This window comes from Indicator indicator, chromosome 20 (assembly GCF_027791375.1).
Source record: "Indicator indicator isolate 239-I01 chromosome 20, UM_Iind_1.1, whole genome shotgun sequence".
Classification (NCBI taxonomy): Eukaryota; Metazoa; Chordata; class Aves; order Piciformes; family Indicatoridae; genus Indicator; species Indicator indicator.
In genome coordinates this window covers 16,826,186-16,838,395 of record NC_072029.1, presented here as the reverse complement: position 1 = coordinate 16,838,395, position 12,210 = coordinate 16,826,186, and the positions used below count along the sequence as shown (strand labels likewise).

Genomic DNA, 12,210 nt, shown 5'->3' with positions numbered 1-12,210 from the left:
ACTCTGTTTCTGTTGATTTAGGGTATAAAGCAGCACAGTTCAGAGGACTAAGCCAAAGTCTTAAATTCCTCTTCCTCAGGGAGTTTGGCTGTAATACCACCAGTACATCACAGCTGGTAAGTGCAGCACTACTACAAGCTTTTCACAAGTGGTATTTTACATGGCAGCTTGACACCAGCTGTAGTTTGAGGCCAGAGCAGGGCAGTTCCCCTCGAGTACAGAGAAGAGAAGTCAAACTGCACTGAGAACATGGCTTGAGCATGCACACGGTCCTGTCTGTGCAAGATGCTTTACATCTGCAGCAACCACGCTGCTTCCACAGAACCCCAGGCAACTCCTCCTAAGTGATTCCAGGAGTCTTTTTCCTGAGGCAATTATATAGATTTATTTTTATAATTGTGGTCCAAAGGGAATAAAGAACTCTCAATGATGCATAAAAATTCAGGAACATAAATTCCCTCTCTGTCATAACCTCAAGCCTAATATATCAAACCATGATATTTAACAAAAGTAATTACATGTATCACAACATGAACCTTATTATTGTCCATAATTTAATTGTCCTTGCTACATTATGGCCTTTTCCTCTGCTTATCTCTACAGCCTACTCCACAACATCAGCAATACTCTGATGGCTCCATTTACAAACCCCAAACTTCTCTCTGGGGAATATTTGGCCATACTCCGACAGTCCCACAAATAACTAAGAAAATGGTAATAATAAATATTGCATTGTAACAGAGAATAACTTAACCTCCCTGGAAAATGCATTCAAATAAACATTATCTGGCTCTCTAGTACAAACAAAATATGTCATCCTCATAATATATCTCACCAGAGCACCAGGTTATGAACTCAACAGGGCTTTTCCTCTTTGCATTCTCCCTCTAAAAGCAAAACCAGCCACAAATTATTCCTACAAGTGATAATCCACATGGATCCTTCTATCTCCTGCAATGTTATCTTAGCCAATAAGCAATACAAAATTTACAAATTACAAAGATGATGCTGATTACCTAATTTTAATCTACCCAAGTACATGTAACCTACCCTGAATAGATTAAAATTAATCAGTCTCTCACAAACATTTGCTACTTTTGATAGGTTCCTTTTTTTTTTTTAAGCCAACCTCAAATAAGTCAAAGAGATTTGCCTAAGAAATCAAGTTACAGATGTTTTATTTTTAAATCATAGCAGATGCTCATCTTTCTTAACACAGAAACGATACTTGTAAAGCAGAAAGAATATGACAGTGTCCTGAAATACTCTGAAGACTCCTCCAAGGAACCACAGCTCAAACTTTATTTACTTCACACATGCATTCTGCAAGCCTATCTTAATCACTTTAACAGGTTAAAAAATTATTGGCTACACAAATTACCTTCAATCGAACTCCCATCAATGCCGATTATATTTTGGTGGTTGCGTTATTATTACCTACTTTGCACTAAATTACCAACCTAAACCGATTCTAGAAAACAGCCTCCCCCCTACAAAATCTAACTCAACAAAAATATCATCATTTTAAGTCAATAAATGGGTCATTATAATCTTCCTGGATAAAAGGGTCACTTCTATAAATCCACCTACTTATAAGGCTATTCACCACAGTCAAGAAAAATCTGTTAGGTCTACATTTTCCCTTCTTGAATTTTTGCAGGAATAATACATCTCAGTAGAGTCAATAATGCAGTCAAAGATCACACATCCAGAGGTAGCAAACTGCACCTTCTCCCTATAAAACTCTACAGGACAATATTACAACAGATCTGACACTACATCATAGGCACATGGCTTGTAGAAACACAAGTGATCAGCTGCAGATAATCGTGTTGTCTCTCATGTTTGCTGGGGTTTTTTTGGCTTAATTAACCAGCTAGCTAACCATCTCTCTTTTAACAGATTACTAAAACAGATCTGAATTCCAATGCTTAAATAATAGATTACCACTCTAGATTCTCCTATAGCTTTTCTGTCATGCTTAGTGATTCTGAGTAATATTTCTCCTTGGAGGGGTAGTGGTGGTGGGGAGGCTCCAAAGAGGTGGGATGACTTTAACTTTTGCTATTCAGAAAATAGGGAAGAAGGATTCATCAAGTTAACCCACAGATGGCTGACTTGAGCTAGCCTGGTTGAGTAAGTGACCAAAGAACATCACCGTGGTGGTTACCGCCATAATATCTTACAACCTGTTTGAGTACTGACAGAATTAGAAACCATCCGAAGTGAGCCTCTACATCCTACAAATATACTGTGAAATCACATTCAACTAACAGACTTAGGGTCATAGCCACAAAGAAGGATTTATCCTCCTTGAAATGGTCTCTTCAAGGCAGGCTGGTCTGCTACAGGATAAAAATCACATTTTTGCTAGGCAATTTGGAACTTACAGGACTTCGGTTTCCACTGACTACTAATTCATCACCCATCACAAGCTCTACATTCTCCATCTTGTGCCTTTATTCTCTTTTACCTGCCTATCAGTTTAATTCAACTGGAAGAGGTGGCTTGTGTGCCCTGCTCTTCCTTTTTGAAATCACATTAATTATCACAAATGATCCCTCAGCAATCAAAGAAACACTTTTTGCATTTTTGGTTCATGGAAGCCCCCACTGCGTGCATAAGCCCTGGCAATGAAGAGGAAGCTACATCAAACTGTTGTGTTTGACCTCTATCTATAGGAGGTTTTCCTCTCTCCAATGATCTAACACATGCTGTCCCCAACCTATACCAGGAAGAAAGGATGAAACCAGAGTGGATTGCTGTGTTATGACCTGTTTTTTCTCCACCCTGCCAAGATTCAGCTGTAGCTGTCCAAAAAACACAGGGAAGTGGTCTGGGGAATTTCACATTGGTTAGCCAGACTCTTTCAGAAGAGCTCCTCAGCGAGACAGAACTTAACCTCAGGATGACTTTGAAGTTTATAAAAAGAACTGTCATTTAAGTGAAAGGCTTTAACCTCAACAGAATGAAATCGGATGGACAGGGAGATGCAGCTCTGTGAAAAACAGAATCAAACCGACTCATCACATTATGAATTTTTACTGCACTGTTCATGCTAATATACTGTATTAGTGACAGGCCCTCTGGCTTTCTGCAGTTCACAGCCATGAAACTAGCCAGGGAACCCACCATCCACTGCAAAATTATTAGACAGGAAGGGAAAAAAATACCATGGAATATGCAATTGCAAGAAGCTACTTTTAATGTGAGAGCTGAAATCCCCCCACACCGACAATAACCAGGCTAACTCAGTCTGGAAGCAAATGCAAGCTGTATTTACAAGCAGATCTACAATCTACGATGAAATGCAATGAATATGTACAAATAGACACAATTCACAATATTTACAAATACATACAATCAAAAGAAAAGCACAACCAAGATCCCTTTGCTTCCCCTGAGGGGACTTTCCCAAGGGGCCGCTCCCCCAGATGCCCCTGGCAGAAGGCAGAGAGATAGAAGCAGAGAGGCTGTTAACTTAGCTCGCCCAGGTCAGTGTGTTATCTCCAGCCAGAAGAGAAGAAGCAGCAGCAGCCAGACAGCCCAGCAAGTTGCCCAACTTTGTTTTGAGTAGTGGTTCTTAAACATTTCTGTCTATCCAATGGAAGTATTTAGAACAATCATTATTTTGCTTTCTTACACCCACTAGTGACTTATTTACACTTTCACTTTCTCTGCTTGAACTTTGAGAAGAAAAATTTAAAAAACAGTTTTAAACCATCACATAATGGAATGGAGCTGTGAAGCTATGCTAAAGTGCAGGAATGGTTATTCCCTCACATGCTGTTTGGCCACTATCTTCTCTATCATCCAGTTCTATCTGCTAGGGCAATAATTCACTGCTGTGTGTCATCTGAAACAAATAAAAAGATGTGCTAGGAGAGCCAGGTCTAACCAAGCGGAAAAAAGAGAAGTATTGAGAGGGAGATAATTAACTCTTTTAGCTTCCAGGCCATTTTATGCAGACAATAATATAGGAAGGAGTAAATGAATTCCCCATTGATCTTTCCAGGTAGGTTAGTTCTGCTCCTCCAGGGATACAAGGTGCTTGCTGCTCTTGCAAGGCCCCTGTGAGTGACAGCTGTATGCCCTGCCCTTGAGTTTTATAGCTGAAGCAGCACTGAGGGGGTCAAAAGCAGGTCTCTGAGCACTTTCCACCTCCACAGAAGCCAGCCTGGCAGCTTTTCAGCAGACAGCATTTTGAGGGGGAACAGGGCAGCAATGTGAGGTTGAGTCAGACACCGGGGATCTGCTCCTTGAAGTGTATTCCCTGCAGAAGGCTTCAGCTGCAGCACACATGACACAGGCCATTCCTGTTAATTATTTTATGCTTTAAAATGAGGGGGGAAGGTTGAGTAAATGAGATCAGATCAATCAAGTTTAAATTATTCAATGTCTTAATATTTCTGAAGGGGACTTCTATTCGATTACTGAGCTCCTCCATCTCAGTTAATAATTAAATAATGTGCTAGCAGGCACAATGCTGCATGATCATTTCTATTATTACTCATGATGATATCTGGTGCTCCACTACACATGTAGCTGGGAGTTAGTAGTTTTGGCAGATCATTAATTTCCCAGTTTAAATAAAAGCTTTAAAACCTTGTTGCCTGTAGTTAGGGCACATCCAAATCTCATAAATGGAGAACGTTAAGGCTGTGTTGAAGCAAAAAGTTTCTGCATAGCTGAGGACAGAGTTAGATTCAACTTTGGTTATTTAAACTGGTGTTCTCTAGGGATTTTGCTATATCGTGTTGTTCATTTATTACTGGACATTGTATTTCAGAAGCTGTTGTACACTAAGGCCTTTGGCACCTGGCAGCAAGAAATTTAGGGTTGCACTGGAGTGCCTGAGACAATTTCTTCCTTGGTTGGAACCACATACTTAGCAACAAAGATTACTTCTGCTTTACCTAAATGGCCCCATTAGGCACAAGCTTCACCTTCCAATGTGCTAAGACTCCCAGGATGGGCACAGTACAGAGGACCTGTGCCTACTGAAAGACTCCTAGTTGACACATTTTCTAACTGGGAGCTACAAGTGAAGATAAACAATTCCTGACTACTGTTTAGGATCAGACAGGAAGGATTTTGGGGGGATGTTTTCCAAGAGGCCAGAAAACAGCACTACCACACCCTTTTCCATGCTGCTTGCAGAAAACAAATCAACACTGTTTTGTCAATATTAATAATCAGTTACCATCTGACTGATGTGTATCCAAAGTCAACTTATTTTATAGGGTTTTTTCCTGTGCCTTAAAGAACAGATTTTGCTCTCACCACACCCAATTAGAATTTAAAAAAAAAAAAGAAAAAAAAAATCACTCTCTCAGACCTGGATGGAGTCTATCAGATTACTGCATCATTACAACATGAAAGATCTCCCAAAATCCAATCTATCTTTACAACAAGGAGTAAGAATTGTGTGACCAAAACGCTTCTTAAACTGTTCTATTTTACTAGAAGAATTAGTAAACCACTACACTTTGAAACAGAACAGGAAAGCATAATAAAAAATGGAATTCCCCAGCTTGCTCACCTCCTTAGCCCCAGCAGTTGGAGTAACAGCCAATCTAGGCTCTGGTGCTAATTTCACAACATCAGCCAAGGACACATCCGTCTCAGCTACAAGCCCTGCAATGAGAATCAGAATCCTGATCAATGCAAAAAGCACAATGAGGGATGTACCTTGACTCACTGGCAAATTAATACATTATATTGATCTTCCCTGGTCAGGTCAGCACATTCAGGATTGAAGGATAAATGGCAGAAGATCTTACAGTCCTACACACTAACCTGGGAAGCGGGGACTCTCTGATTGAGTTTTTGCCAATCACTCAGTTCGTACCCTGGAGAGTAGGTAAGCAGCAGAAATGCTACTCAACAGTATCAGTAATTATTTATGGTTACCACAATACAGTAAACAGCATTGAAAATATGGGGAAGCAAGGGATTCAAAGACAAAACATGCTGAAACAACAGAAGGAAGAGAAGTGAAAACACTGTCAAGAAAATATGTGAGAAATTATGAAATATATTTATAAATAAGGAAGCAGAGTAACAGAGTTCTGCTACTACAGCATTTTGCCTTGCAAGTGAATCATAGCATTTCAGGAGTTCCCTGAACACCTGATAAGAACCCCATGCTAACTATACAACACCCTACTTGCAGATGTACACCATAATACTATTTAAGGAGCCCTTTGCTAATATAAATGAAATACTGATGGCAAGTCTACACTTTTACTCAATTCCTTTGCCTGGCCAAAAGTGAGTGGGCTGAAGGAATCAATCAAAAATGCCACTTAGAAACACACACAGCAAGCCCCTGGGGGCTGCAGAGTACCTGAGCTAAGCACGGCACCTGGAATCTTCACTCAAATGCTCTGTCAACCAAGCCTCAAGATTTCGTATGCCAAACTGGCAGAGGGAATACACATCTTCCATACACACAAACTACCTGTACAAACTTTTAATGATGGTTATACATTTCACATGTGTTCAAGGACAAGAAATTTGCCTGCAGCATTAGGTTCTGGGAAGCTTGTGGTGGCTTCTGAAGCTGTAGGCAAAGTTTGAGTACAGATTAAAACAGTTTGGAAACTTGGCCCCCAAGGTGGATAAATGGTCCCATTGTGGCTTCAAGCATAGTGGTAATCTAACAGCACTGCTTCCACTATTCTGCAAAAGCATACTTTGCCTGACAGACTCCTTGTGTCTTTTCTGGAAATAAAGAGGAGAGCATGCTCTGTGCATTAAACACATCAGCTGGAGTTTTGGCTGTGCAATTTTCTGGGCTGTTTTCAAATGCAAGAGAGCATGCAGCCTTCAGATGCTATAAAGTGACAGCAGAATTTGCTTCTAAAATTAAAGCTTGGCTGATTTCTTCTGATGCCTGATGTTGCCTTTTCCATGCTTGTTGCAATCTTACATGAATTTGTACAGAAACTACCCATGTCTTAAAGTCCAAATCCTAAAACTTCTGATGAGAAAAACTGAGATGAGCAGAAGTTGGCCTAAAGAAGGCCTTCAGAATTTGACAGGCACACCTTGATTGTTTAGCTGTACAATATGAGAAACTGTTTTAAAATATATGAAGGAAATTTCCTGCCTAGGATTCAACTAACGGCCCACCCTGATGTATACCTGCATGCATTGATAGATATAAGTTAATTAGCACTTCAAATCTGGGACTTGGACTGTTGAGTCACAGTGCAATGTTGCATGGCAAGCAAAATGACTGGTCAGCCTAAGAGTATCCTCAAGATTTATGCTTTTAGAAGATAAAATGCATACTCAAGCATGGAGCCTGGGACACCTTGCCTATCTTGATTTAATTGGCCCGCAGCATTACTGGTCCTGCTGTCCCTGCCCTCTCTGATTATCTTTGCTAGGACTGATCTCTCTTGGTTTGACCATTTCAGCAACTCAGTTTACAGCCAAATCCACAAGCTGGGGCAGCAGGCTACACCAGCACCTTCAGTGGCTGTATTCTTCCAAGACCAGCGTATGGAGGCAGCAACTCAACACATTAATAACTTAGACCTTCTCCTCTCAGTATCAGCAGTTTCCAGGCCCTATTCCTTGGTTGAGAAGCACCCACCAGACTTCAATTATAACGTAAATGTTATTCTTGGGCCAGATCCAAGTGTACTAAGAGCAAAAACTCCTCTTTGACCTCAGTGACCTTCCAGTCAGATCCATGCAGCTTTAATCTCCCCTCATTTTCAGTAACGTTAATCCCAAGTATTAAGCAACTGAAATTAAGTGCCCAGACTGCTCAAAGTATCTCCTTACAGCCTTACCATGAATTGCTCTGTAAGCACTTCCTAAACAAGCAGAGTTGGCGGTATCGATGGTGTACACCGGCGCGTTGAACACGTCAGACAGGACCTGAGAAGTACCACAGCATCCATTAAGCACATCCAGGAAAGCAATCCCCTATCACTGCTTCAGAAAGCAAAGAGCTATGGCACATCCCAACCAAGCATTCGAGTACCCACAAAAAGATTCAAGCAGACAAGAAGTTCTGAACTTGTCACACAACAAGGGATTGGTAAATCTGAGCTAGAGATGTAACTGCAGCCAGGAAACAAAGCCCCATGTCTCTCCAGATCTCTTTATCACAAGTTCAGATGACTCTAGGTTCAACCATAGCTTCCTTCATAAGCCCACTGTACCAGTGTGAGAGCTGAAATCCCCCCTCCACCAACAGTAACCAGGCCATGCCAAAGGCTTACATCACAGCGAGGAACTCGCAGATACTGCCTGTTTTCTTCCATCATGTTTGTGGCTGAGCCAAGTGGGAAGGAAGACGAGAGGAACCAGTCATGGCTCCTTGGTTTTCAACTTTGATAAAATAAAATTTGTAGCAGTATGAAGGGATGTTAAGCCTGTCTTCCTCACCTCCATCACTTCCATATTAGGGTTAGTAGGAAGAATAACCTGGAACCTGGTTATAGTCTTTACACTTACCAGGAATTTCCCTGGTTTTGAGAGATCCTTAGCTACGAAGACAGACCAAGCCTTCTCAGCTTGGCTTGAGTAATACAAAGAAAATTCTATAGTCAAAGAATTTAAGAGCATCCAATAGATACTGAAGTTACTGAACCACACATTTTTCTGCACTGAAACTGATACCAGGTGTCCCACACTCACCAAGTGCAAGTGCTCCTCCCCTGAGGGTAGGTTCAGACAAACAGGTACAGAAGGGGGAAAGCGAAGACATATTTGGATAGGCACAGGGGAGATTCAATAACTCTATTCCAAAACTATTGTCAATAAACTTCCCATTTTGGTTTCATCACCTCTAGGACTGCAGGTACCCCTCAAGCTGTGCAATGCATGAAGTAGGCAAGAATTCTGATTTACCTTGTGCTGGTTTTATTACTTTTGCCAAAGGGAACAATGTATCACCCTATTTACATCCATAAAATTGACTCTAAAATAAGACCAGAGTGTCCAAGAAATGGAACCATTTGGATTAGTGATCTGCAACCCCAATTCAGGAATTTACAGCCCTGTTTTTATGAAGCCCTGAGGCTCATGATCAGATAACTAAAAAATTAAATCTATATATGCCATAGAAAAAAAAAAAACTTGTATGTGACATTTCTAAAGGATTTTGCCTCTTCCTCTGAAAGTTTGTGGGGAATCTGCAAACCAAAACCTTTAAAAATCATCAGTTGCTGCAATTATAAACAGAAGTTGTTGGCTGCTCAGCAGAATACAACGAAAGCCTGAGCTTATACGCTTCAAACTCTGTCAAGGTAAGACAGCCAAGTATTGCCTAACTTCACTGAGCAGTACATGAGCTTCAGTGCTAGAAGACAAATGGAAAATTAATCATGGTACCCATTAAAAAGCCCTCTGGCAATGATAAGGTCACAGTGCTGCTTCTGTTGCCCATTCTGCCAGCCAGTACTACCATACTGTTTCAGTACAGTCCCCATCTGCTTCTTCATCTCATCTCCAATGGGCATTTCTTGTCCTAAATTTGCATTGCACACTCTGTCAAACAGAGATCTTTTTTGGGTTTGGCATCTCTGCAGAGCCTTATACAATGCACCTCTACTCTATACTGAACACTAATAAGTGCTGTAACACTACAAAAAACAACTACCTTTTGTGCCACATGATCATAAAATGAAAATTATTCAAAGTTCATATATTTAGCAAGTCACCTGAAACTGTGGTCTTTCTCATTAGTAATTTTAAAATAAATTGTTGGAGGTTTTACTGTTAAAAATATTTCACTGTGTTTCATGTGGCCATTAATCAAGCACTGTGTAGGTTATAAAAAGCTTCCCAGAACTGTGACGAAAGCTACCCTACTATATATTTTTTTAACAGATTTCCTAAGTTGCCTCCTTTGAGGTATAAAATTTAGGAGTTCCTGAATGTTGATTAATTAAATGATAGTCTTTTGTAGTCCTGGAACAAATTATCCAAAACTGACCATGATAAGGATGAAAGGTGCTATTCTTCATGCAACTGATATGGTTTCTGAGGTTTTGATAAAATTGAAAAGAAAGATCTAATTAACTAGTGATTGAATTAAGTGGATGACACTGTATTGATCATATTATTTTAAGACACTTCTAGTAAGTTTTAAAAGCAGCTGTATTCTTAGACATGAAGAGCAAGCACCACAACCACCACTCTCCTATCCCAATGATTTCTCTGTTAGGTTGCAGAATTACATGTTACAAGAACATTCAGTTCTCTGCCTTCATTCCACAGCAAGGAGATGCTCCTGGCAGCCAAACTGGAAATACAGCTTTAAAAACAAACTCATCTATTAATCCAATCTCTTCCCTTAGTAGAATTACTACAGTAGGGACCAATGTTTTAAGCAATTAACTTATCACTTAATTGCCCAATGTCAAGTTCCTAAGCAAAACAACCAAAGCAGATGAAGAGGAGTGACATCTACCAGCAAAACATGCCAAATTTGTTGTGTCCCAATCAGCTGTGCAACCAGTGGTTATACAAACATGTTTTAGATGCCTTAGGAGAGAGCTTTTTTGCTCTTTTATTTCAGCTCAGGTTGCACAGAGCACATGAGCTTCCTTTCGTGTGATTAGAGCTGTCAAAGAGTAGGATGTATAGCTGAGGCTGGCCTCTAGACTCTCTCTAGATAATGGAAAGGGACTGGCATGTCCAGAAAACGATTTATCCTGTGTGTTGCCTAACTCCAGTGCAGGACTTATCCTAAGACTAAGATGCGTGCCTTTTGGTGTAAGCATCTGCTTCCAGGCTCAGAGTTTGCACCTCTAGTCAAAAGGGAGCTCCTTTGGACAAGACACTGACTGTCAAGGCAGTCAGTGGAGTACAGAAGGTTGTGTGGCTCACCCAGAGGGAGACAGCTACATTTGGTAAGTTAAAACACCATACAGTTCGCCCTGCACTGTGACTGACTGGATCTCCTTTGTCTGTTACAGGACTGGCAGATCTCAATGGGCAGAAACAAAGGGCATGCAGGATTCTGTTCTCGAGACAGGCAAAGGATCTCAGCCAGGGCTGGATGTGCAGCAACAGCGGCAGCAGATGAAGGTGGCAAGAGGGAGGACAGACTACGCAGAAGCATAGCCTCCCTCCAGTATGTGACATAATGCTAATAAGTAATGGATACTCAGAATCACAAGGGCAGGGTCTGGGCTTTGTTTGGGATTTGCTATTTGTTTAGGGTGGGGCTTTTTGTGTGCTCAACAAAAGCAGAATCTCTCCCCCGCCTCCTCCCCTCTCCCCCAATTTAAATCCGTGGTCCAATTTTGATCTGAATGACAAAAACTACAAAAAACTCAGGTACTGTATCAAGTCTCTTCCTGATGTCTTTGCTGGTTTGATGTAACTGATGAAACTCAGAAATTTCCAGTGCTACAGATACACATTCATAAAACTAGTCAAGTATAAAAAAAGCCTTTAAAGCTCAACAGAAGCATTGGGCTAAGGTTTCCACACTAAATCTGAAGAAAAGCTCCACAGACCTGCAGCAGACTCACATCCCCATATCCACACCTCCTGTCCAGCTGCAGTGATTTGGATTCAGTACATCAAAATAAAAATGCAGATAGAACTGCAAGTTCAGATCAAAACATTTAATTTTCTACTTACCTGCAAGATCTTTTTATTGTGGGATGCACCACCAGTAGCCAAAATCCTTGTTCTGGGCACTGCAATGCAATACAATATATAGATCAGACTGAAATATTGTCATATTGTCAGGATTTGCACTAAAGAACAAAGCACTAAGAACAAGGAGGTGGGAGTCAGATGGTCTGGGCTCTCTCTCTGTACCTCTAATTTACCTTCTGTAAAAAAAGAGATAAGACTAATTACCCACCTCTCCAAGGCACATTAGAACACCTCCTCAGAAGAGGCAACATAAATATTGCAGATCTATGATTATTACAGTGCTATCAAAGTCAGGGAGATTTGCAAAGGAGATATAAAATAAGAAGCAGTATTCTACTACAGCTCTGGTTTGAGGTCAGATTGGTTTGGCTTATAGCTGTATATATACAAGCTGACAGATAACCTTTAAAATCAGCAGTATTTTACAAACTTATCTCTTCATGATGTGTGCAGCTGGAGTTAACTGAAACCTGGGCAATCTCTATATGCTTGAATGACAAGGAAGTGTGTCCAAAGGTAATTAGAGGTAGTCTAAATCACTTCATAAAATAATAATTTTAAAATAGCCTT

At 40.6% G+C, this 12,210-nt stretch overlaps 1 protein-coding gene across 1 annotated transcript in view; it reads right to left on the bottom strand.

The window, feature by feature from the left end:
• XYLB (xylulokinase) overlaps positions 1 to 12,210 on the bottom strand; it is a 79,803-nt gene that overhangs the window by 2,888 nt on the left and 64,705 nt on the right. The window contains exons 16-18 of the mRNA XM_054390083.1: positions 11,620 to 11,678; positions 7,809 to 7,896; positions 5,543 to 5,637 (exon numbers count right to left, since the gene is read on the bottom strand). Coding sequence (XP_054246058.1) covers positions 5,543 to 5,637; positions 7,809 to 7,896; positions 11,620 to 11,678 — 242 coding nt within the window. The remainder of the gene's footprint in view (positions 1 to 5,542; positions 5,638 to 7,808; positions 7,897 to 11,619; positions 11,679 to 12,210) is intronic.